Source organism: Culicoides brevitarsis, chromosome 2 (genome assembly GCF_036172545.1).
Source record: "Culicoides brevitarsis isolate CSIRO-B50_1 chromosome 2, AGI_CSIRO_Cbre_v1, whole genome shotgun sequence".
Taxonomy (NCBI): Eukaryota; Metazoa; Arthropoda; class Insecta; order Diptera; family Ceratopogonidae; genus Culicoides; species Culicoides brevitarsis.
This window is the reverse complement of record NC_087086.1, coordinates 30,847,785-30,872,770: the sequence shown is the minus strand read 5'-3', so window position 1 is coordinate 30,872,770 and position 24,986 is coordinate 30,847,785. Positions and strand designations below refer to the sequence as shown.

The 24,986-nt window shown below is 32.1% G+C and overlaps 6 protein-coding genes across 11 annotated transcripts; 3 read left to right on the top strand and 3 right to left on the bottom strand.

Moving 5' to 3' along the window:
- Nucleotides 1-493: 493 nt before the first annotated feature.
- LOC134830793 (condensin-2 complex subunit D3-L) lies at nucleotides 494-4,659 on the bottom strand. Its single transcript, XM_063844376.1, has 7 exons — nucleotides 3,851-4,659; nucleotides 3,498-3,787; nucleotides 2,726-3,442; nucleotides 2,504-2,664; nucleotides 1,668-2,408; nucleotides 931-1,612; nucleotides 494-869 (listed from the first exon to the last, which is right to left on the bottom strand). The coding sequence occupies exons 1-7, from the start codon at nucleotides 4,581-4,583 to the stop codon at nucleotides 570-572; spliced, it is 3,624 nt and encodes a 1,207-aa protein (XP_063700446.1). The 5' UTR covers nucleotides 4,584-4,659; the 3' UTR covers nucleotides 494-569.
- A 322-nt stretch (nucleotides 4,660-4,981) lies between these two features.
- Nucleotides 4,982-6,235, top strand: LOC134830771 (CD2 antigen cytoplasmic tail-binding protein 2 homolog). The gene is made up of 2 exons (XM_063844348.1): nucleotides 4,982-5,171; nucleotides 5,226-6,235. The coding sequence occupies exons 1-2, from the start codon at nucleotides 5,050-5,052 to the stop codon at nucleotides 6,163-6,165; spliced, it is 1,062 nt and encodes a 353-aa protein (XP_063700418.1). The 5' UTR covers nucleotides 4,982-5,049; the 3' UTR covers nucleotides 6,166-6,235.
- An 86-nt stretch (nucleotides 6,236-6,321) lies between these two features.
- LOC134829429 (aldo-keto reductase family 1 member B1-like) lies at nucleotides 6,322-17,609 on the bottom strand. 2 transcript variants are annotated; one of them, XR_010161917.1, is made up of 4 exons: nucleotides 17,427-17,609; nucleotides 7,843-8,678; nucleotides 7,675-7,778; nucleotides 6,322-6,452 (listed from the first exon to the last, which is right to left on the bottom strand). XR_010161917.1 is itself a non-coding variant. In XM_063842488.1 (3 exons), the coding sequence occupies exons 1-3, from the start codon at nucleotides 17,499-17,501 to the stop codon at nucleotides 6,407-6,409; spliced, it is 957 nt and encodes a 318-aa protein (XP_063698558.1). In that variant the 5' UTR covers nucleotides 17,502-17,607; the 3' UTR covers nucleotides 6,322-6,406. The 2 variants fall into 2 exon arrangements, 1 of the variants encoding a protein (XP_063698558.1); XM_063842488.1 differs by lacking the exon at nucleotides 7,675-7,778 and having other exon boundaries at nucleotides 17,427-17,607.
- On the top strand, nucleotides 15,829-16,887 carry LOC134829430 (uncharacterized). Its single transcript, XM_063842491.1, has 3 exons — nucleotides 15,829-16,207; nucleotides 16,268-16,342; nucleotides 16,400-16,887. Exons 1-3 carry the CDS (start codon nucleotides 15,854-15,856, stop codon nucleotides 16,619-16,621), a joined length of 651 nt encoding a protein of 216 aa, XP_063698561.1. The 5' UTR covers nucleotides 15,829-15,853; the 3' UTR covers nucleotides 16,622-16,887.
- An 866-nt stretch (nucleotides 17,610-18,475) lies between the features above and the next one.
- Nucleotides 18,476-20,180, bottom strand: LOC134830246 (1,5-anhydro-D-fructose reductase-like). 5 transcript variants are annotated; one of them, XM_063843664.1, is made up of 5 exons: nucleotides 20,072-20,133; nucleotides 19,928-19,977; nucleotides 19,546-19,630; nucleotides 19,429-19,492; nucleotides 18,476-19,375 (listed from the first exon to the last, which is right to left on the bottom strand). In XM_063843664.1, the coding sequence occupies exons 3-5, from the start codon at nucleotides 19,615-19,617 to the stop codon at nucleotides 18,546-18,548; spliced, it is 966 nt and encodes a 321-aa protein (XP_063699734.1). In that variant the 5' UTR covers nucleotides 19,618-19,630; nucleotides 19,928-19,977; nucleotides 20,072-20,133; the 3' UTR covers nucleotides 18,476-18,545. The 5 variants fall into 5 exon arrangements, with proteins under 5 accessions (XP_063699734.1, XP_063699732.1, XP_063699733.1 ...); XM_063843662.1 differs by lacking the exon at nucleotides 19,928-19,977 and having other exon boundaries at nucleotides 19,546-19,627; nucleotides 20,072-20,180; XM_063843663.1 differs by lacking the exon at nucleotides 19,928-19,977 and having other exon boundaries at nucleotides 20,072-20,155.
- Nucleotides 20,181-20,219: 39 nt separating this feature from the next.
- Nucleotides 20,220-21,511, top strand: LOC134830176 (aldo-keto reductase family 1 member B1-like). The gene is made up of 4 exons (XM_063843567.1): nucleotides 20,220-20,386; nucleotides 20,460-20,523; nucleotides 20,577-21,112; nucleotides 21,177-21,511. Exons 1-4 carry the CDS (start codon nucleotides 20,315-20,317, stop codon nucleotides 21,468-21,470), a joined length of 966 nt encoding a protein of 321 aa, XP_063699637.1. The 5' UTR covers nucleotides 20,220-20,314; the 3' UTR covers nucleotides 21,471-21,511.
- Nucleotides 21,512-24,986: the final 3,475 nt, after the last annotated feature.

Below are 24,986 nucleotides of genomic sequence, written 5' to 3'. Positions count from 1 at the left end.
CGTTTCTTCAAGTTCTCCAAGCGTTCGTAGTAAGTCTCCAAAGCTTCATCTATTTCCTCAATGATTGTTTCCATGTCACGCAAAGCTTTCTTCACCTCGATTGTGCAGTAACCCTTATGAGCCATCTTCATTACCTTCTTCATTGCCCGATTCATTTCAACCCGATCCTGTTCCAGCTATTGTAAGCAGAGCAAAAAAATTTAACCAGATTTTTTTTTATCAATTTTCTTAAATTTTACCGTAGCTTTGTGATCATCAAGTAAGTCTTGGTAATAATCGATGAAATCTTGATAATTTTGCTCCATTTTTGAGTGTTTTTAAGGTAAATATCCCAGAAAATAATGAAAAATAAGCAAAAACGATCAAAATAAACACTTGAAAAATTCTCAAATAAATTTATGAGCGACTTTTGTCGCCGATGAAGTACAGGGCGTTCAACGAAAAAACATTTTTTTCTTAAATTTGTACTTTTTATACTTAATATTTACAATTTTTAAGTACATTCAATGTAAATTCTACATTTTACAACAAATGTAATTTTTTTTAAACACAAAAACATTCGAAAAATGTTAATTATCCTCCGTCATAATCGAGACATTGTCGTCATTATCGTCAGTCATGATGCTTTCACAATCCGACATTTGAGATGACACCGAATTCGATCGTTTTCGTCCCTTACTTGGTCGTTTCTTCGGAGCACTTTGTTTCTGGAAGCGTTTCCAAAAGGCATTAAACTCGACAAATTGTTTAAAATTCGTCGCCAATGTTTCTTCGAATCTATCGAGAAATATTCCAAGCGACGAATCATATTCCCGAACCAGCGGATCGAATTTTGGGATAACTTGGATTGTTTTTTCCACGACTGCCAACTAAAAAAAATTAAGAAAAAATTAATTTTTTATTAGAAATTGGGAAAAATTTTGAATTTACCGCTTGATTCATCGTCGGCACCCCTTTCGCTGGCTTCGTCTCTGCCACAGCGTTAATTCCTTGATTCACATTCGCTCCTTCCTCATCATCCGGGTTGTCTTTATTCACACTTTTCGTCTCTAATTTCGCTTTATGTTCGCAAATTTGGCGAAAAATGTGCAGCAAATCCTGCAACGTGTCGACTCCTTCGGGACATTTCACGAATTTTCGTTTTTTTAGCTGCTCATAGACGAGTTGCAAATTTTTTAGCAGCATAAGAAGGTAAGTGACTGGAATGTTATCGATGAAAAATTGATATAAAGAAAATCTTTCTTTGATTTTTTGACGTCCTTGCAGTGTTGAGGGCTCATTATCGAACTCCGAGACAGGAAAAAGATCAAAACCGTCGTATTGAAGGTAACCATTGTACACGAAAACGGACTCCATGAAACACGTATGAAGCAAATGTTTGTTCTTTTCATCGACATAGGTCAAAATTACCATGCAAGCTTCATTGGAAATTTCTTCGTAAGGGTCCACAATGGCAGTTAAGATGTTCAAAAGTACTCTCCCACGCATCTTGATGTAGTCTTGCATCACTAGTTCACGCAGGGATCGAAGGGCAATCGCACGGATTTCATGATTTTCGGATTTTAGCTTGTTCGTTACTTCTTGCATCGCGGTTTCAACACAGCTGGTATGTCTAAAAGGCGAAAAATCATCAAAAAATTGAATTTTCACGGGATTTTAATACTTACTTCTTACATAAATCCGTAAAACATACAATCAAATTATTCACAACTGCCATATTTCTGCTTCCTTTCAGGATTTTCGTGAATGCATCGAGCATAACTGCCACAATTTCGACGTCTCTCACTGCTAATCTCGTCAAAACTGTTATCGTTACCTTCAATTTCATGCTGTGATCGTAATTTACATCAATAATTCCCGATTCGGCGGTGTCATTTACAAATTTCACGAACAAATTCAAGATTTTTTCGTCTGGAGGTCGTGGTAGCTGCACACTCGAGTCCGAATAAATCAACATGTAATTCAAATATCGCTCGTCGACCGGAAATTGAAAGTCCAAAAACTTATTTTGGTTGCAAAGCAGGTACTGTGTAGCGGTTTCTTTGATGTCTTCGACCCATGAAAGATCGGATTTCGCGAATTTCTTGATGGAGTAACAAACGTCGTAAATAAAGGAAATTAAAGTTGGATTCGAACTGCCGGTTTTAAGGATGTCAAACAGGAAACTGCAGATTTTTTCGAGGGCATGACGACTGAAATCCGGGATCCAGTAACTGATGACTTCGAGATTCAGGTGCAGGATGACCGGTGAGTTGTACATGTCCTGTTGAACAAAGTCAATGAAGGCTTGGATGACGGCATCGGGGTTTTTGCTTTTCATTTTTTTCGCGACCAGAGAGAGAAGGAGCCATGCTTCCGTCGCGTTCGGGGTGAAAATGTGAGATTCGATCATTGAAAGGGAATTTTGGCTAAAAAAATTAAAGAAAAAATAATTTTTTAATGAAATTTTATCAAAAATTGACCCAATAGTCAATTTTAGGCTTAAAATCGCCCAAAAACTTACTTCAAGGCACGACTTTTGATCCATTCATCAACAGCATTCTTCAAAATATTCCGATTTCCATGCTTCAAAATCGATCGAATTATCTCCCATGGCATTTTATTCGCATTTCCTGACGTATTTTCATAGCTTTGGATTTGATCGAAGACATTTTCCTTCAAACTCTGAAAGAAATTTTTAAAAAATCATTAAAATTCATTAAAAATCGCGAAATTTCCGACTTACGTTCATCGATAACTCAATAATTTTCGTATCCGAGTCCTTCATGAGGATCAAAAACGCTTGCGTCCACAATTCGATCAACCCCTGATGGTTCGGATACTTTTTCAGCAACGTATTTAGTATCATCAACGACTGCCTTCTCACTAAAATCGTCGAGTCATCCGGTAATTGCATCACAACTTCACGAAATTCCTCGCAATCGATCATTTCACTATTCCGGGTCGCTAAAATTTCGAGCAATAAAATCACCGCGCGTCGAATGTGAGCCAAATCATTGTTCAAAAGATGCTGTAACTTCTCAAAAAGTCCCTTAATTTCGTCCTGGATTGCTTCGTACTTATTTTCGCCGTCTTTACTAAACGCGTTGACCAAAATTTCGGCGACACTTTTGTTGCCATTGTTAAAAGCCTTGACGAGAGCCGATAAAGCTTTTTGTTTCACGCTGTTATTCACGTCAATTATTTTTGTGAAAAGAATTTTCAGGATATCTACTTCACGAGGCGTTTGAGAAACCTCATTTTCGAAGAGAGTCCATTCAACGGTGGCATCTACGAGCAATAATTTGCCCAAAAACTCGGCAGCATTCACGCGATGGATGACTTCCTTCGAATTTGAAAGCGTTTCGAGCCAAGGCACAAGCGAGACATTGCATTTTTTGTACATTTGGGTTTCGTATTTCACGCCAACGTCCAATAAATGGTTATATTCTTCATTTTTTAACTAAAAAAAATAATTTTTCATTAAAAAAAAATTAAAAACTAATAAAATTTCTTACATTTTTGTCAGGATTGGTCAAAATTGACTTGATAAACCTCTCAAGGACGGGATTCGTGTCGGCACTGAACTTATTTTGGAGATAAAGAAAGAATTGCAGGATAGTTTGGGGTGCTTCACTAACAGGAATTGCAAAATGTCGCTTCCGGGAAGGCGGATTTTGGAATTTATGCGCATGAAGGGACGAGCAAATGCAAAAAATTTGAAAAATTGAGTCCGAAACTGGTCCATGGAGCGGCAAACAAAGGATTTCGAGGATTTCATACGATTTCTGCGTCAAATTATAAAAATCTGAAATCATAAAATTTGATTTTATTAATGAAAATTCATTTTTTTGAAGGTAAAATGACTTACAAATGCTTTCATAGCCATTAACATGATTCATCATGATGATATTTTTCAGGTGTTTGATCAAATCTTTCTTCAAATCGACGTAACCTTGCAACGAAACAATTTTAAAAATGTCTCCGAGGTCCTGCAGAAGCGAAACCAGAATAATTAAAATTTGTGTCTTCTCGTGATCCATCAAAATTAGCTCTTTTTGCATGTGTCCGAGGATATTAAACACCGCAAAACATCGCTGAATCAAATCCTCGTCGAAAATTTCGCAACTTTTGGCTCCGGGAACTGTCAATAAATACAAATAAGCGCGTGCCGCATTGAAGCTCAGCTTCCGATTGACTCGCGAACTGGCATCAAGTTGCCATAAATGCACCAGCGAGTAAATAAATCCGAGATATTTGTCTTTGTTGATCACATTGACGAGATGCTCCCAACTGTCGTGCTCCTTGAAACCAGCATCTTTGCGCGCACAAACAGCTTGATTGTAGATTTCCTGCAGCAAATTGCCGCAATCGTCGTTTTGTAAGGCAGCGGCGAGTTTGAAGTAAATTTGCGGCACGTGTTTTGAGGGGTTTTCATCGTCTTCGTCGCTCTCACTGTCTTCACTATTACTTCCATTTTCGTCTTTTTCGCGAATAAGTTCCAAATCTGCCTCCAAAAGTTCTTCTACTTCAGCGAGATCCAAGTCGTGAAAGAAGCGGGAAAGGTTCCCCAAGTACACGTTGAGACTTGGGTCGTCATTCATGGCTTTGGGGGTTAAATGGTCAACATTTAGTTAAATTTTTATCGTTAAATCTCGTCCGGATTGAAGAGAACCGTTGAATTTCGACAAATTTCGTTTTCAATAACAACAACAACAAAGGGTTGGACTGCCAAAGTGAAAAAAATAACTCCGAAAAAATTTTTTTTCGTTTAAAAAATTAATTTTTAAACAATTTTAAAATAATTTTAAAATAATTTTTTAAAGAATTTTCTTAAAAATTAAATATTTATTATTTTAAAATTAAATTTTGAAGTGAAATTCATGTTAAAATTCGAAAAATTAGTAAAAAAAATTTTGCTCGAGCAGAATCTCGAACATTGATTTGCAATCCCTTTTCACTTTTTTTGACAACGAATGTCAAACGTTTTGTTGACAAACATTTTCGGCACACTTTTCGGAGAAAAATCTTGTTTTCTTTCAAAAAAGTTGCTAAATTATTTAAAAAATCATGTACAAACGCAAACATGATGGGAGCTCGGTCGATCCAACAGACAAACAATTCAAATCTGAGTTTGGAAAGGGACACACTTTGGATTCTGATGAAGAAGACGGCGATGTCGAAGAGGAACAGTAAGTTTTTAATTTAATTTTTTTTACAAATTTTCATGATTTTTCATTTTTTAGACAAAATCGCTTGAACGAGAACGACATTGAAGGCGAAGAAGATGGCGATGCACGTGTTGATTCCGACGACGAAGTGAAAATTACTCCATTTAACATGAAAGAAGAACTCCAGGAAGGGCATTTTGATGGCGACGGGCATTACCAATGGAATAAAGAGAAGGATATCACCGATAACTGGCTCGATAACATCGATTGGGTGAAAATTAAAAAAGATTCCAACTACAAACAAAAGTACAATGCCGCTGGATTGCCGGATTCCGAAGCGGAAAGCTCCACAGACGAGGAAGAAGAGGCAAAAGCACAAGCATTTAGTCTCGTTGACACCTACAAAAGCATCCATCAGTTGATGAAGCCGCGCGAAACGGTCAAAAAAACGCTCCAACGCTTGGGCGGCAACAAAAAACTCACGACAGCGCAACGTTGGAAACTCAAAAAACAAGGAATTGTCGATGAAAATGCCGAAACTGTCACAAAAATGACGGGTTTTTGCGATGAAATCCTCACGCGAACGGGAAACATGAACGTGTACGAAGAAACTTTCGAGACAATCGCACAAAAAATTAAGGATTTGGAACTTAAACAAGCACGAAGTAATCCAAATATCGTAAAAGAGGACGAGTTGGATATGTATGCCGATGACTTTGACACGAAAGAACAGCAAAAAATTGGAGTTTCAGATCAACCAGGTCCAAGTCAGCCTTCGACATCGACGAAAAATGATGAAAACGAGTCGAAACCGGATTCGGATGTGCAAATGTGGGAGTACAAAGTGACGCTGGATGACGAAAAAATCCATGGACCTTTCACGTCGGAGCAGATGCAAAAGTTTGTGGAAGGCGGAAAGTTTAAGGAACCAGTTTTTGTGAGGAAAATCGAAGAGGGCAGCGATAAAAAGCAGTTTTATACGTCAGCGAGAATCGATTTTGAGCTTTACATCTAAAATTTTTGCGGTTTCAAGCATTTTTTGTCGTTCCATGTCCTGAAAGTAGGAAATTTTCCCGAGATTTTAATAAAAAATGAAACTGAAAAAAATTTTTTTATTAAATTTAGTTCAAATGAAGCCTTTTTCAGTAAAATTTTAAGGAAAATTACAAAATTTTTAGTTGTATTGTACGTTTATTCATTCATTTTTATGTTAATTTCAAAATTTAATCAGAAATCATAAAAACTTTTTAAAAGTTTTAGAATTCTGTATTGGCGAATGGATGATATTTGTGATCCTTGACGCTGAAAATGATATAAAAAATTATTAGATATACGAAATTTAATGATTTTTAGCAAAAATTGACTCATTTCACATGCAAACATATAAACATTTGACAGATTTTCTACAAATTTGTATGAAAATTCTTTAAATTGACATGCAAAGTACTGATTTTATGAAATTTTTTGATGAATTTTCAATTAAAATTTTTTAATTTTTAAAAATAATTTTAAAAAAATTTTAACAAATTTGCTCCAAATAAAAAAAGTTTTGTAATGCTCCATTATATATTCGGAAAATCCAATGGGGCAAAATAAAAAAAAAAGTTAAAAATTTCATAAAAAATTACCGATTTTTGGTGTATTTCCATAATTTTTCATAAAATTTTCAAGAAAATTTTTAATTTTTAGTAATTTTTGTATTAAAAATCGTATTTTAACATAAAATTTTCTTTTAAAAATAATTATATGTAATAAAAAATTATTGAATTTTTGTTTTCAAAAAAATTTTGAAATTTTTTTTTTAAAATTTTTTTTTTTTCAATTTTAATTAAAAATTTTTTAAATCAATTTTTAATACACAAATATCAATATGAAAAACTGAAAACAACAAAAATATAGATTAAAAATCAAGAATTATAAAAAAAAATTGAAATACTTTTGTATGAAAAAAAGTATTTCAAATTTTAAAAAATTTATTTCAAAAATTTTTAAAATTTTTGGAGCGGCCTTATTTAAAAATTTTAAATTTTTAAAATGTTGAGAAACTTTTTTTTTTTTTAATTTTGAATCAATTTTTATAAATTTTGAGTCAAATTTTTAAAATTATTAGTAATTTTTTTTAAAGTTTCATAATTTTTAAAATTTTGAGTAAAACTTTTAATTTTTTAAATTTAAATTTTTTAAAATTCGAATATTTTTTTTTAAATTTCAAAATATCTTTAAAAAAATATCCTTTTTAATGCAAAAAATTTGAATAAAAAAATTTAATTACATGCAAATTTAGTGATTTTTTTACATTTTCAGTTAAAATTAGTACAAAAACTCAACTACAATCAACTTCAAACAAGCCCTGAACTATTTTTATCTGCTGATAAATCGATTAAGACATGCAATTTATGTTATCAAAGCAATTCAAAAATGCCATAAATGATAAATCGATAAATAAATTATGCAAACAATGACTTGACAGAGACAAACATCAAATTACGAGTCAATCTATTAGTAAATGAGGGAAGTTATTTACATTTTTTTAATGAATTACCGCCCATGTTGGTTGCATTCGATTCAAATTTACAAGAATTTCTTTAAAATTCAATGTTGAATGGGTAATCTTTATGATCATTGACACTGAAAACGATTCCAAAAATTATGAAAAATCCCAAAATTCAATAAAAAGCTTTGAAAAACTTACTTTGTCAACGGTACAAAGCGCCCGTTGCAGTCAAACGAGTCAATTGAAGCCACATCCTCTGGAGTTAATTTAAAATCGAACACATCCTTGTTCGAGATGATGCGGGATTTTGTCACAGATTTCGGAATAACGACATTTCCCTTCTCGATTTGGTAGCGGATCAAAATTTGGGCGGGTTCTTTCTTGTATTTGTCGGCAATTGCCTTCAAGCGGGGCTCATCGAGCAATTTTGGGTCATCAGCAGTGGCCCATGGGCGATCAGGCGATCCAAGAGGCGAATATGCCGTCAAAACGACTCCGAGAGCTTTGTGATGAGCTGCCAACTTATTTTGTGGCAAATATGGGTGACACTCAACTTGATTGGTTACCGGCTTAATTTTGCATGAACTCAAAAGACGTTCAAGTTGCTTCGAATTAAAGTTGGAAACACCGATACTTTTGGTCAAACCGGCTTCAACGCACTTTTCCATCTCTTTCCAGGTGTCGACAAAGTCAACGTCGGAGTACAAAACTTTTCCGTCAGCAGATGTGGGGAAAAGTTCGCCATCTTCCTTGTAAGCCATGGGCCAGTGAATCAAATAAATGTCCAAATAGGCAAGTTTCAAGTGTTTCAAAGTAGCTTCCAAGGCGGGACGAACCAAATCCGGGCGATGCATCGTGTTCCAAAGCTTCGAGACGACAAACAAATCCTCACGTTTGACCGTTCCATCGGCAATTTTGGCGGCAATTCCTTCGCCAACCTCATTTTCGTTCTGGTAGACGTGCGCGCAATCGATGTGACGATAACCAGCGTCAATGGCATCCTTCACAGCTTGTGTCACCTCACCGGGCTTCGACTGAAAAGAAAAATTTTTTTAATAAAATTAAGTGATTCTTGATGAAAAGTACTCAGTTTAATGAAAAATGTCGAGAAACGAGGACTTTTTTGGCATTCAGTTGTTATTTTATTTCGCCGGATATGAGCCACGATGCAAAAATGGACAATTTTTCGTCTCGAAATGGACTTTTTTCAATTTAATCGTGAACATTTGTATCGCACTTTATATGTTTAATCACAAAAAAATCGTTTTGTCGCAACAAAGTGAACTGGGAACTGCCGCCGATGTTGGAAAAATTACATTTTTCTTCTTTTACATCATCGTTACGTACATTGAAGTACTACTGAAGACCCAAAATTATGAAAATCGTGAAAAATTATTGACAGAAATCGAAAAAAACCTTCAAAAATTTGGTTTAAACCTGATTATTTTGCGTAAAAAAATTAAAAAACGATTTCTTATTAAATTTTTGCCGTTTTTCGTGCTGCATTCAGCTTTCAAAGCAACTTTTGTTGTTGAAAATTTACAAAATCCGCAAGGATTGAAATTTATAGCGCTAACATTGTTTGCTCAAATCTTGAATTATTTGAAGCAATTTCATTTTTTGTACCAAATTACGCAAATTTTGGTCATTTTCGAAAGTCTCGATGAAAAAATTGATAATTGTTCAAAAAAAATTTTTTTAGAATTAATAACTTGTTATGAAAAGTCAAAAAAATTACTGAAATCAGTAGTTGAAACATCCAGAATTTCGTTCGTTTGTTACGTTTTTGAAGAAGCTTTTCAGATATTTTTCGACTGTTATTGGCTTTTGACAACGTTAATGATGCGAGGAACGACTTACTTCTGGGTCATCATGTTTTTGAAGTTGTGGTTGATGTTTCAAGTTTTCTATAATGGACAACTTTGTGAGAATTTGGTAAGAAATTGACTTTTTTTGGGTTTTTAATTGATTTTTTGAATGAATTTCAGATGAAAATGTTGATTTGCAAGCTTCAAAGGCGTCAGTTTGATTGTTTTAAGAGGAATAAAAAGGTTGAAGGTCGAGTAAGTTTCATTTTTAAGGAAAAATATTCGATTTATTGAAGAAATTTAGTCAAAATGGTGAAAATTTGACCAAAAATTTCATTAAATCGAATGAATTTCTTCAAATATTTTATAAAAACTTTAATTTTTTTTTCAGATCAACCGAATTTTCTTCAAACATCAACTCAATACTCCATTTTTGAGCATTTTTGACCTGTTAACCATCACCACGGAGCAATTTTATCGAATAATATCAATAATTTTAATGAAAATTGTCATTGTAGTGCAATTCATTCAATATAATGAGACCAATCAATGATGAAAATTTAAAAAAAACTTCAATTTCTTTAATGAAATTGCTTGGAAATTGCACTAATCAGTCATTTTCTGTCATTTGGCTTCATCAGTCAACATGGCTTCTCTCCAACAACCGAAGGAAGGTCCCTTATTCTGCTACATTGAGACAATTTTTCACATTTTGGGCTTCAAACCGAAGACTTGCTACCCTGTCGTGACAGCAAAAGACAAAATTTTGTCCCTGAAATGGACTTTTCTGCAAATTTTGATCCACATTCCGATCGCTGTTTGGATTAAATTTCGACATAAAACAGTTTTGGCGCATTTTAATCATTTGGGAACGGCACAAGATGCGCTAAAAGTTGTCAGTTTGTTTATGTATGCGAGTGTCGTGTACTCGGAAGTAATTTTTAATTATCAAAATTATTTTAAAATGGACGAAAAATTGGAGGAAATTGAAAAATTACTGAAAGAATTGAACATTGACGTCTTTGAGCTGCGATCTAAAATTAAAAAGCGATTTCTCGTGCTTTGTGTTACTTTTTTCACGGTTTATGTCGTCGTTAATGCATATGCCATCATTGAAAATTTGCTTGAACCGAGAACACTTTCGTTTCTGTATTTCGTTTTTTATCCACAATTATTGAAATTTTTGAGACCCTTTCAAGTTCTATTCTATATGACGAAGTTGTTGATTTATTTGGAAAGTGCTCATAAAGTTTTTCATCAAAACGAGGCGATTTCAGTGAGAAAATTGATGAAAATGTTTCAAATTCAAAGGAGTTTGGATGATTTTTTTACGTTGACGATGGAAACTGTCAAATATTCACTTGTGGCTTACATTTATCAAGAATCCTTTCATTTATTCACCGATTTTTATTGGATAATTTTTTGTTGGGTCACTGGAGGACACACGATGTTTTGGACAGTTTCGTTGTTGAAGGCATTTTTGTTTTTTCAAGTTTTTTATCATGGGCAGTTGTTTATTAATTTGGTGAGATTTTAAAAAATTTTAAGAATTTTTTGTTTGAAATTTTTTTTTTATTTTTAGAACCAACTTATGATTACAAAATTATTGGGACTTGGCTTTATGACTTTTAAAAAGGAAAAAAAGCTTGAACTGATGGTGAGTAAAATTGAAATTTGTCTTTTAATAAAATAAAATTTGATTTTTTTAGTTAAATACGACTCGGATTAATCAACTTTACGAAAAAGATAACTTGAATTTGTTTGGATTCATCACAATTAATGCCAAGTGTTTCCTTAAAGTAAGAAAATTTTTTAATTAAAACCAACTAAAGCGCATTTCGATTATTAAAAATTTTCAGATTTATAAGACAAAGTAATTGAATTTTCATAAAATTTTCAAATTAACTTTTTAAAAAGAGCGAAATAAGAATTTCGGTTTAAATTTCTTAAATTTTTAGTCTGTTTTGGTAAAAAAAAAATTAATGAATTTTTATTTTTGCCTGAGAATTATATTTTCGGACAAAAATTAAGCAAAAATTGGGACTTGGCTTTATGACTTTTTTGAAATGGTAGTTTAAAATTTAAACTTTTATTTGATAAAATTTGATTTTTTAGCTTTAATTTTACGAGAAAATAAAAATTTGTGTTCACAATTAATGCCAAGTGTTTCCTTAAAAAGAAAATTTTTAATTATTAAAAAATTTTAGTTTTGACAAAAATTCAATGTAAATTTTCATAAAATTTTTTTACTTTTAAAAAATTGAAATCATTTTGGATTAAATTTCTTTAATTTTTAGTCTGTTTTAAAATAATGAATTTTATTTTTTCCTATATTTTTTTAATATTGAAAAAAATTAAGAAAGATTTTTTTTTTAATATTTAAAATTTAAATTTTGATTTAAAAATTTGTGTTAAGAAAAATTATAAAAAAAAATCAGATTTAATTCAATTTATTTTATAAATCACGTAAATTTAGGGTGAAACTCGATTACTTCTAATGAAATAACTGCTCAATTGCAACAAAATCAGAAACAACAAAATTATCAAACCAACTCCTACACAAACATTCATGTATGTTGAAAGAATTCGTAAATCATTGTGATTAACGCCTTTGTCTTCTATTTTATTTTCTAATATTTTTTCAGCATTTTCTATATCTTCAAAAATTTTTTCCGAACCTTCAGAAAAGGGTTCATTCCTTTCGCTGTTCAAAATTTTAATTTTTTCACTTTTTCCAAAAATAACATTTTCCGTGATATTCGGTAATTGTCCAAGTCCTGTGTCACTAAGCATTAATTTCCACATTTCAATTGAATTTCTATTCGATAAAAACCAAAATTCAAGATAAAAAATATCTGTTCTTTTCATCTGTTGGCAAAAATGGATCAAAAGATATTCGCCAATTTCGTTTTTAAAATATTTTATACCGACAACTCCTAATGAATTTTGACTTTTAAATTCATCATTTTGCACTTTTTGGATTTTAAAAGAAAATGCAAAATTTTCAGTAAATCCATATCCATTTCCGTTATAATTTTGATTTTCCGCCATCACAAATGTAAATTCTATTATTTTTGCATTGCACGTGATCAGGCCTTGAAATTTTGCTTCGTCTTTATGACAAGATTTCCAAATATTCAGATCTGGAGAATCTGGCAGATATCCAAATATTTGCATTTTAAAGTTGTTGGAATTAAAATGTTTTTGAAAAATTTCAGGTTTGTCGATATTTGTGAGTTTTGGGGAGTCCAAAGAAGGACATTTGCCATTTAGAATTATAGCATTTACTGTAAGAACAAGTAAAAATACGATAAAAATTTGAATGTACATCTTGCTTGAATGAAAATTTGACGAAAAATGATAGAAATTATTTAATTCAACGCAAAATTCGGTAGCTATTGATTTTTTCTTTGAATCAAATAGAAATCAAAAAAGAAATCCCAAAGCAATTTATACTTTGATTAAATGTTTTCTCAGAAAATTGTCAAATTATTTCTAATTTAGGATATTTTGCGTGTCATATACTTAAAATTTTAGTTGAAGCTCATTCATTAATTTTCATTTTTCCAGTTTTTTTTTTAAATATTTTCAGATTTCAGAAATTTATCTCAAATTTTTGTTTTAAATCTTTCAGCTTTTTAATAATTTCTCAGATTTAAAAAATTTGTCTTTTTTTCGTCTCAGCTCTTCTATAAAATTGAGTTTTGCATTTTCCAAAGCTTTTTCAAGTTATATTTAACTTTTCAGCTCTTTCGTAAAGACACAGAAAGAAGCCCATAAAGCGCATTTTTTCATTGATTCCTTTAAAACAGTTTTTAATTATTTTTTTTTTATAGATAATGTCCATCATTCTGATGAAAATTGTAATTTTCATTCAATTTATTCACGAGTGAGGAAGTGCAATAAATGATGCTTTAACGTATTAATTGCTTTTTCTTTTTTAATTAATTAAATTATGTTTTCAATTAAATATTTTTTTTTTACTTTTCAGTCAGTCGTAAAATGTTCCACTGTTCAGTTGAAAAAGTTTTTTATTATTTTGGCCTGAAACCTGCTGCTTTTTCCCATCTAAGCTTCTTTAATCGTTTTTGGGCATTAAAGTTCACTCTTTTCCATTTGACGATCTGTTCAGTGCTTGGAGCTTTTTTGATCTATTATCGCAATGACATCGTTTCCCAACTCAATAACTTGGGATACGTTACGGATTGTCTAAAACTTGTCAGTTTATTTTCGTTGCTACTGTGGGATATTTTTGAAGTTTTATGGAAAGCTCAAAATTACGAAAAAATCGATGCTTCATGGAGCGAAATTGATGAAATTTTCAAATCAATCGGTATCAAAGTGGATTTTTTGAAACTTAAAATAAATAAACGATTCTCAACGTTTTTTGTAATGTCAGCAATTCTTTACTCAACTTGCGAGGGAAGTGTCATCATCAATCATTATGCTTACCGACAAGCAAGACGCTTCTTTTCAGCTTTTATTTATCCGCAAGTCGTTAAAAATGTCTCAGTTAGCTTCGTTATTTATTATTTGACGATGATCTTGATTTATTTGGAAGCCATCTTGAAAGAACTTTCAACACTTTATAAAAAATCTGGAAGAGATCAACTGAGAATATTGATAAAGCTGGAGCAAGTTTACAGGAAATTGGAGGATTTGTTGGATTTAATATTGAAAACCTTTAAAATATCATTGACATTGTACATTTTTCAAGATTCGTATCACTTGTTTGCGGATTTGTATTGGCTGGTTTTTAAAATGATGAATTTTAGTGGATTTGTGTATTGGCCATCTTTTTTGCCGAAAGTTTTTATCAAATTTACACTTTTTTATGGGGCTCAATTGTGTATTAATATGGTAAGTTTTAATTTTTAAACAAAAAATTACTTAAATTTTTAACTTTTTAATATTTTAGAAGAAATTAGTAGCCATTCGGATGTTACAAACGGGATATATTGCATCACGCAGGTGTAAGAAGCTCCGAAATAAGGTAAAATTTAAGTACTTTTTCTATTTTTAAATGATTTTTGATGAAATTTAATATTTTTTTTCTTACAGATTGAACGTTTGGCTATCGACACAATGATCGATCAACCATATTTCACGTTGTGCGGATACTTGAACATAGATGCAAGAGGATTTTTGTTAAACATGTCGACTTTAACACTTTACATTTCAATTTTCATTCAATTTATCCCGAGCTGTGACGATTGCAAATTCTATATCATGTACGAACATGAATATGAGCATAGAATAAGAAATGGAAGAAATTTTTAAGGACCAATCTTTAACTATTTGAATTTGTCTCTGGATATTTCATTTTGTCAAATGAAGCAAATGGTCAACGATTGATGAGGAGCCACGAAACAGTGAATAAACGAATGTGTCAATTAATTATCTTGCGCTAATCAAGCACGACAAACCGAAACATGGAAGATGCTTCAATTCTGTATTAAATACTGTAACATTAATAACAAAACTTTTTAGAGCCATTTTACTATTTCCGCATATTCAGGTAGAACGAAGCTTACGGGTCCAAATTTGAATTTGAATTTTTTAGCTTCTTAAGAATACTTTTAGATATTTCCGATTCTAAGTATTTTACTTTGAATCTCATTTTTTTAAATGTTAGTTGTCATTTTTTAAATAAATTAAATAATTTCTCTTATAAAGAAATTGATGGGCATCAATTTTTCATCGGAAGCCTTTAAAATCCTTGAAACCCGATTCTAATAATTTTTTTATTTGTTGATTTAGATAATGTCCATCATTCACGAGTGATGAAGTGCTAACAAATGAAGCTTAAACGATCTCATTATTTTTTCATTATTTAATTCTAATTAATTGAATCCTTTTTTTCGAGTAAAATTCCACTTTTTTCAGTCTCTTGCAAAATGTTCCGCTGTTCAGTTGAAAAAGTTTTTTATTATTTCGGGCTAAGACCTGGAGATTTTTCTCATCGACGATCTTTTCATCGTTTATGGGCATTAAAATTCATTCTTTTGCACATGACGATCTGTTCAGTGCTTGGAACCATTTTGATCTATTATCGCAATGACATCATTTCACAATTGAATGACATGGGATATGCTGCGGACTACTTGAAACTCGTCAGTTTATTTTCCTTTCTCATATGGAACATTCTAGAAGTTCTATGGAAATCACGAAATTATGAAAAAATCGACGTCGCATGGAAAGAAATCGATGAAATTTTCAAAGAAATCGGAATTAAAGTCTGTTTGGTGAAACGAAAAGCACATAAAAGGTTCTCAACATTTTTCATGGTGTTCGTAACTCTTTACACAGCTTGCGAAATAATCGTCATCAGCAATCATTACGTTCATAGACAAGCCAGACGCTTCTTTTTCGCCTTTATTTATCCACAAGCCATCAAATATATGTCAGTTAGCTTCGTAATCTATTATTTGACGATGCTCGTGATTTATTTGGAAGCTATTCTGAAGGAGCTTGCGACAATTTACAAGAAAACTGAAAGAGATCAACTGAGAATTTTAATGGCGTTGGAACAAGCTTACCGAAAACTGGAAGATTTGGTGGATTTACTGATGAAAACTTTTAGATTGGCATTGACGATGTACATAATTCAGGATTCGTATCACTTGTTTGCGGATTTGTACTGGTTTATCTTCAAAATGATCAATTTGAATGAATTTCTCTACTGGCCAGCATTTGTTCCGAAAGTTTTCATCAAATTTGTGCTTTTTTATGGGGCGCAATTGTGTATTGATATGGTAAGTTTTTATTTTTTTGAAAGAAAAATAACTAAAATTTGTTTCTTTTTAACATTTTAGAAGAAATTAGTGACGATTCGAATGTTACAAACAGGATATCTCGCTTCGCGGCATTGTCAAAAATTTCGAAATAAGGTAAATTTCCATTTTTTCTCATATTAAAGACTAAATTTTTTAAAAATTATCTTTTAGATTGAACGAATAGCCATCGACACAATGATCGATCAACCATATTTAACGTTGTGCGGGTACTTGAACATCGATGCGAGAGGATTTTTGTTAAACATGTCGACTTTAACACTTTACATTTCAATTTTCATTCAATTTATTCCGAGTTGTGACGATTGCAAGTTGTATATTATGCGTGAAAATGAATATGGATCGTATAAAATTAGATCTGGCAGAAATTTTTGAGCTCATGTCAGTATCATGGGCACTAATATTTGCAAGAAGGGTTAATAAAAATGTGCAAATCAAACAATTTTTAATGAAATTAGAGAAAAATACTCGATAAATTGGTCACTCTGAGGGCAATGAACGAATTAAATTAAGTTTTTTTGTTCAAAATTGTCAAATTTTTCAAGTAAAAAAAAATTCTTGAATATTTCAAGTCAAAATTCAATAAATTATGTCATCAATGGTCATTAAATGCACAAATTATGGTTGACCTCTAACCCGTAATTGCTAAAAATTACTTGTTTTCTTCCTCAATTATTGCTTAATTTAAAATTTTCTACAAATCCATCTATTATTATATCATTTTTTAATAAAAATTCCTTATCATCGTGTTGAAAAATACATGATAAGGTGCAGATAATAACTCACGACTCACGTTGTCTGCTCACTTAATGAATCCAACTTATTAAAAATCAACAACAACTAACAAGTACTCGTCAGATTAATGATAACTTCGCTTAAAGGGCACACTTTTTACATAATAACTCGAATTGTTATTCACAACAAATTTGCTAATTTGTTTTTTTTTGTATCATTGTTGTCGATTTTCATTCAAATATCGATTGAAATGTAGGTTGCATCGAGTAACAAAGGAAAAACACCGGCTTCGAATTGTCGTCATCGCGAATAATTCTTCCTCAATACAGATTCACGTCAAATATTTATTTACGGAATTGTTTTATTCTAACATCTATTCGCAGTTTCAAGGCCGCTCGTTCGTAGATTAAAATTAAAAAAAATAAAATTAATAAAAATTCCTCACCTTCCATGTTCCCAAACCAAGAATTGGCATCTCCTTGCCATTGTTCAACTTGACTGTGGGGATGTTTGAGGCCATTTTTTACACAATTTACTTGAAATGCGATTTTTTCTTTAAAAATAAAAGTAGGAAGTGATCCGATGAAATGCTGCACGAGACCAAGTCTAGAAAGAACTGAACAGTGAATTCGTTGTGACAGATTATTTATTTTAATTTGAGGCCTATGAGTGTGTGTGAATGTAGCTGTGTAGCGTAGAAATGCCGGTATCGTCAAATGTTTACGATGCGAATTCGACTGAAGAGGCCTTTTTGTGACGTGATGACTTTGCAAGTTTGAATTTTTGTTGTTATTGAGATTCGTTATCAGGCGATGAGATGATTTTTTATCAAAAAGTTGATAATGGAGTTGATGGAATGGGGCTTGAAAGGGCACTGAAATGCATTTGAGGAGCGGTAAAATCAAAATTTTGAAAATTCTCAAATTTTCGGGAACAAATAATGGAAATTCATGTAAGAAAATGTAAAAAATTCTTGTAAAAAATTATAATTTTTCTAATTTTCTTGATATTTTTAGGTTTTTTATAAATAATTTTGGCTGTAAAATTATCAAAAAGTAATTTTCGAGCTTGAAAATGTCTGAAAATCTCTTTAAAAATCAATTTTGAAGTTCAAAAATTTTTTTGGCGCGCTTTGGACGGCGTCAAGAAGAAAGCTTCATTTATTTTTTAAATTTTTCTATAAAATTTTCAAATAAAATTATTTTTTTTTTAAATTTTTAGATACAAATTTGGTATAAAAATTATTTAAAATCAATAAAAATAGGAATATTTAATGGAAAATTTTTACTATATATGCGTAAAAAGCTGAAAATAAACAAAAATCTTATCGAACGTTCCTTATCTTACATGATCAAACTTAAAATTATTGAACAATCAATATTAAAATTAATCAATGCACTTAAAAAATTTCCGTAAAATGATTTCAAAAAATTATAATATGAGCTTAAAAAATAACCTTGAGCCTTTTTACGCAATTTTCAATCAAAAACTTTCATAAAATCAAATTTTTTCAAGCAAAAAGCTATTAAAAAATATATTTCAAAGCTGCAAAATCATAAAATTTTCAAAATTCCTCATTAAAAGGATAATATTTATGCTTCTTGCACAAATTAAATGGATTTGTTCTGACATTATTGTCCAACGAAGCCAACGTTTTGCAATCCTCCGGTGTCAATGTGAAATCGAAAATATCAATGTTCTGCTTGATTCTTTCCGTATTCGAGCTTTTTGGGATAGGAACGACTCCTAATTCCTGAATCAAGTATTTTAGAATGACCTGTCCCGTGGTTTTTCCGTATTTTTTAGCGATTTCTTTGACACGCTCATCCTCCAACGCCGGTTTTGGAATATTTGGATTCGTCCCAAAGTCATGAGGACGACCCATGGGCGAATAAGCTGTGATGACAATGTCCAAATCTTTGCAGAATTTCGTTAATTTCTTCTGGGTCAATTGTAAATAGCACTCGACTTGGTTCGTGACTGGTTTCACAGTTGCAACTTCCAACAAACGAGTAATTTGTTTGCTGTTAAAGTTGGAAATGCCCAAACTACGAACTTTTCCAGTTGCCATCAACTTTTCCATGGCTTTCCACGTGTCGAGATAGTCAACGTCGCTGAAGCACAAATTTCCCTCGGCATCTGTGGGGAACAAATCCTCTTCATATCCACGAAATTCGTAACCGATTGGCATGTGCATCAAATACAAATCAATATAATCCAGATTTAAGTTCTCCAGGGACTTTTGGAAGGCAGTTTCGACGTGTTTGGGATCATGGAAGCAATTCCAGAGCTTCGTGACGACAAAAAGATCTTCTCGTTTGACCGTGCCATCGGAGATTTTTGCACGGAGACCTTCTCCTACCTCTTTTTCGTTGCCATAGAAGTAAGCGGTGTCTAAAAAAAATTAATTTTAATAAAAATTTCTGATTCCAGAATTGAAAAATTACCAAAATGACGATAACCGGCATCAACTGCGACTTTGACAGCTTCGACACCTTCCTTATTTTTGGCCTAAAAATGGATTTTTGTTGAAAGTGTGATTATTTAACAAGAAAATTGCTCACCAAATACGTTCCCAAGCCAATTACCGGCATTTGGTGTCCATTATTTAACTTCACAGTGGGAGGGAGAACCATTTTTGCGATGCTACTGAGGAAGCGTTTCATTGAAAAAAGTGAAAAAAAGTGTTATCTAAAAGAACTTTGATGACTTTTGTTATCGGGCGGACGAAAAAAAGTCAAGATAGTAATAAAAATAACAAATTAGAGAGGGATGCTTTGCATTAAAAATTTTTAAATTTCAAAAAATTTAAATTTTTGATAGAAAATCGTAAATTTAGGACTTTTAGAGACTAACTGTTAGTTTTTTACAATGAAAAATTTTTACAAATTAAGCTACTGAAGGAAAATTTTCTTTAATTTTAAGAAAAAATGCGTTACTACCCACACAAAAGGCCTTTTTTAGCATCTCAATGGGCGTCTTCAGGTAAAAATAGGCTTAAAAATTTTTTTGATTAACAAATTTTCATTAAAAACTTTGATTTAAAGCATTAAATACCTTAAAAATTCAAAAATTTTCGAAAACACTCACCTTTTTTAAGGAAAATTTATTTAAAATCAACGAATTCAACAAGAAAAACTGACCAAACCTAATATTTACTTCGGTGTCTAATAGGAACGTAACAGCTGTCAGTCGAATTCGCCACATTCTCCTATTGGAACGAACCCTACATCGTTTGTGCCACTCTTGTTTTGATTCACTTGTGGAAAATTTCAAGTCTCTTTCATTAAATATTAAATTTTTCGCTTCTAGAAGTTTTGTCACGCAATAAAAATGGTTCTCGCTCCAACTGTAAAGCTCAACAATGGCCTTGAAATGCCCGTTCTTGGCTTGGGAACGTATTTGGTAAGAAATTCTTTAATTTTTTGATGAATTTTTTCTTATAAGAATTTTTTCGCCGCATTTTTTCGTTCAACAGGCGAAGGAAGGTGAAGGAGTTCAAGCTGTAAAAGACGCAGTTGACGCCGGTTATCGTCATTTTGGTAAGTTTTCGCTTCTAAAATAAAAAAAAAATATTAAAATTGAAAAATTTTAGACACCGCTTACTTCTACGAGAACGAAAAAGAAGTCGGTGAAGCACTCCGAGCGAAAATTGCCGATGGAACGGTCAAACGAGAGGATCTTTTTGTCGTTACAAAGCTTTGGAACTCGTTTCACGACCCAGCTCACGTCGAAACTGCCTTCCAAAAGTCCCTGGAGAACTTGAATCTCGATTATATTGATTTGTATTTGATGCACATGCCAATGGCTTACGAATTTCGTGGTTTTGATGGCGATCTCTTGCCTAAAGATGCGGAAGGCAATCTCTGCTACGGCGATACGGATTACATCGAGACATGGAAAGCCATGGAAAAGTTGATGGCAACCGGAAAAGTTCGCAGTTTGGGCATTTCGAACTTTAATAGCAAGCAAATTACTCGTTTGCTGGAAATTGCAACGATTAAACCTGTCGTTAATCAAGTCGAGTGCTCGATTCAGTTGAACCAAAAAAAATTAACAAAATTTTGTAAAGATTTAGGGATTGTTTTGACAGCATATTCGCCAATGGGACGTCCTCACAACTACGGAAAGGTAAGTTTTTCTTAAAAATATTAAAAAATTATGAAATCTTTATTAAAATTTTAAAAAATTCAAGGACGCCAATGTACCAAAGCCAGCATTGATGGACGAAAAAGTCATTGAAATCGGCAAAAAATACGGAAAAACATCCGGTCAAGTAGTTTTGAAGTACCTCGTACAAGAGCTGGGCGTCGTTCCTATCCCAAAAAGTGCAAATAGTGAAAGAATCAAGCAGAATATTGATATTTTCGATTTCACTCTGGCACCAGAGGATTGCGCATATTTGGATTCATTGAACAAAAATCATCGCACCATCCCGTTCGCATTGTGCCTTAAACACAAATATTATCCTTTTAATGAAGAATTTTAATTTTTTTTATAGAATGAGTGAAATAAAGTGAAGCAAGAACATTTTTTGCTGTTTCTGATTCAAAGAAATCTTGAAATTGACGTTCAAACGGAAGTTGCGTGATAAAAATTCTCAGTTTTTTCCTGTTTTTGTTGGAATTTGCATTGAAATAGCTTTAATTTCAACTTTTAAGTCTAAAATTGACCTAAAATTGTTAAAAATGAGTCTCGAATTGGACTTTTGTGTGTTGACAGAGGACAAAATATCAAAAATTTTGACCGAAAATGCCTATAAAAATTATGAAAAATTAAAAATCGGCCAAATTTATGCAGAAAAAAGTACAAATCTGATGGATTTTTGGTCAACTTTAGCAAAAACTGTCACCGAAGTTGATATTTCCTCGTTCAAAAGTGAAAATTTAAACCTCTCAACGATTTTGGATCATTTTTTTCAAATATTAGTTCTCACTGTGGATCATCAGAAGCTCTTCAAAGACATAAAAATTGACTCAGTTCGGGAGTTGCATGTAAAAAATTTCGTCTCTGCTGATTTGGATCGACTTTTGGAAGCATTTCCTCGTGTCAAACGACTTTATATTGAAACAATCGCCAATAATGATGAATTTTCTTTGAAAATTTTACAAAAACACCCTGCGATCTTTAAAGGTCTCGTCATTAAAGCTTCTCCACGTGAATGGATGTCAATTATTTCCGAGCTGAAAGCCATTTCAGACCTAAAATTGGAAGTTTTACAAGCAAAAATTGAAAAAATACAAATTCTGGAGTTACTGCTGCCTTTTGTGACGAACCTCAAGAAATTTATTCTCGATACAAATCATTGTCCAAGCAAGAAAATCCCAAATTTGCAAGTTTTGTACATCGATTTCATCCAGGATTTAACGAATTTTGGTCCATTTGAGCTCCAAACTGAATTAAAAGAGCTTCACTTGAAATTATCAAAGTCTCAATACCGATTTCAGTATCAATCCAGTGAATGTTTCTTCGGGCATCGATCACTTTCGCTTCCGTTACTGCAAAAATTGGTCCTTGATGGCTTCAATAACAAAAGTTGTCTCGAATGCTACGAGAAACTCTTTCAAAATTGTAAAAATTTAACAAGTTTAATAATTTTAAACACAACAATCGGTACCGGAGTCTTCGATTTACTTATCAAACATCAGCGGAAACTGAAGGAAGTCAGACTTGAGTTGGCACGTGTGAGTATTTCCATATCAAGAACGACTTTTTAGTCATAAATTCTACTTAAATTTTATATTTTTAGATTTCTGAGTCGAAAATCATCGAATTTTGTGAAAATTTTCCTGAATTAGAGGTTCTTGAGATCAAATCTAGTGTCATTCAAGGGTCTTCTGATGAGATTATTCGCATTTTTTGCTCTCAACTTCCGAAATTAACCGAGTTGCGAGTTACTTTAATGGATATTACTGAACTATCCTTCGATTATGTGGCCCGTTATTGCCGAAATATTCAAACTTTGTACTTGTCAATTGGAGGAAACTTCGATTTGAAACGAGTTTTCAGCATTTTCGAACATTGTGAGGACCTAAATAGGATTTGTAAGCTTTTAGAAGCGACTGATTTAACGAGAATCGACTATCATGAAGTTTTTATCAACAAAATTAAGGACATTGATACCTATTTGGAGCGGAAAAGTTGCTCCAATAGTCAAGTTGATTATTATGTGATGACCTGGGATGTCGACATGTCCTCCGAATTCAAAGAAAATATCTAAAAATACTGATTTTTTTATTTCATTTTGCCGTAAATTTTCACATGAGACAAGAAACTTTTGACATTTCTCGCTGTAAGTTCAAAAACTATCAAATTTTGATTTATTCCGCCTGCGGTGATGGTAACTTCTCCATCATGGGAGTCTTGAAAGGCATGAACTTCAAGGAACGTTATGTATTCTTTGAACATTTTTCTTCGTTCTAGCGGGAAACGGTAAGTTACTTTCACAACAGGTTGCATTTCTTTGAAAATTACTCTTTTTGAGTCTTCTGACAAGAAATAATCACCTAAAAAAATTTTTTTTTTCAATTTTTTTAAGTTAAAAAAGGTAAAAAAAAATTACCTCGTTGACGTTTCCCGCGAAAATAAAGATTTTCTTCCAAACCAGCGACATCGGATTCGGTGAAATTGTATTCAAAACTCCCAAAAACCACGGAAACGAGTGCGATAAATGTCAGAAATGCGAGTTTCATGTTGCTCAACTTCGGGGGGGATAATTCAATTAATTAACTTGTTCCAGTTCAGCCAACAGCAACGCACTAATTGAATCACAACAAATACACTTCATCGGCATTTATAGTGGAAACACTTGGGAGGAACAAGGAAGTTGCGTGAAGTTGAAGCGGGACGCCATGTGATTGATAAGCTTTTTATCGAAAAAAAATTCCATTCAATTTGTTATCATTATCACCGGATTCCAGAAGACTCTCCTCTTTCATCAAATATTTCAAACGGAAACCGAACGATTGAACTGGAAAATTAGAAATTATTATCCATTTATATTTGCATGTGGCGGCGGCGGCAAATGCAAACTCGCAAAATTAATTGATACTGATATTTGTTTTGCTTAATCCGTTATTGGATGGAATTTTTGCGAGGATTTACTTTAATAAAATGATTTTTCGTTTAATTTTAGAATTTTGCATAAAAAACAATTTAAATATAGTTTATGATGTTTTTCAACTTAATTGTCTTATTAACTGCGATAAAATTGTTTGCTTGACGAATGACAACAACAACCGACGTTTACATCCTTTTATAAAACGATTCAGTCTGTTAGTTGGCCAAAGAGCAAAAAATGAGGAGGAGAAAATGATGATAAGTGGCTTTAATGTGCAGTTTTATCGTTATTAATGTCGTTATAGTCTGCAACACAGAGTGAAATTGTCAACATTTTTATAGGGGGAATTGTGATCAGGGTTCGGAAAAATTAGCAAAACTTAGAATTTTAAGAAATTCTTTAATATTTAAGTTTTTTGAATTTAATTTTGACCATGGCTTAAATTTAAATTAAAAATTTATGAGTTAATGTTTAAACAAAAATTAGTAAAATGCCGGAAAAGTTTTCAAAGCCATTTTTGTCAAATCTTGCTCCAAATGGATAAAAATTTGTCAGAGGGCTCTAATTTATCATATTTAATTATTTTACAACTCAAAACTGCTAAAAAATTGAAACTGAAAAAAAATTTTTTCTTTGACATAGTTTTATTTTGAAAACTAAATCAAGAGCAAAACTAAATCAAAAACTATGTCAAAAACTGTGTCAAAGCCATTTTTGTCAAATCTTGCTCCAAATGGTTAAAAATTTGTCAGATGGCTCTAATTTATCATTTTTAATCATTTTACAACTCAAAACTGCTAAAAAATTGAAACTGAAAAAAAATTTTTTCTTTGACATAGTTTTATTTTGAAAACTAAATCAAGAGCAAAACTAAATCAAAAACTATGTCAAAAACTGTGTCAAAGCCATTTTTGTCAAATCTTGCTCCAAATGGTTAAAAATTTG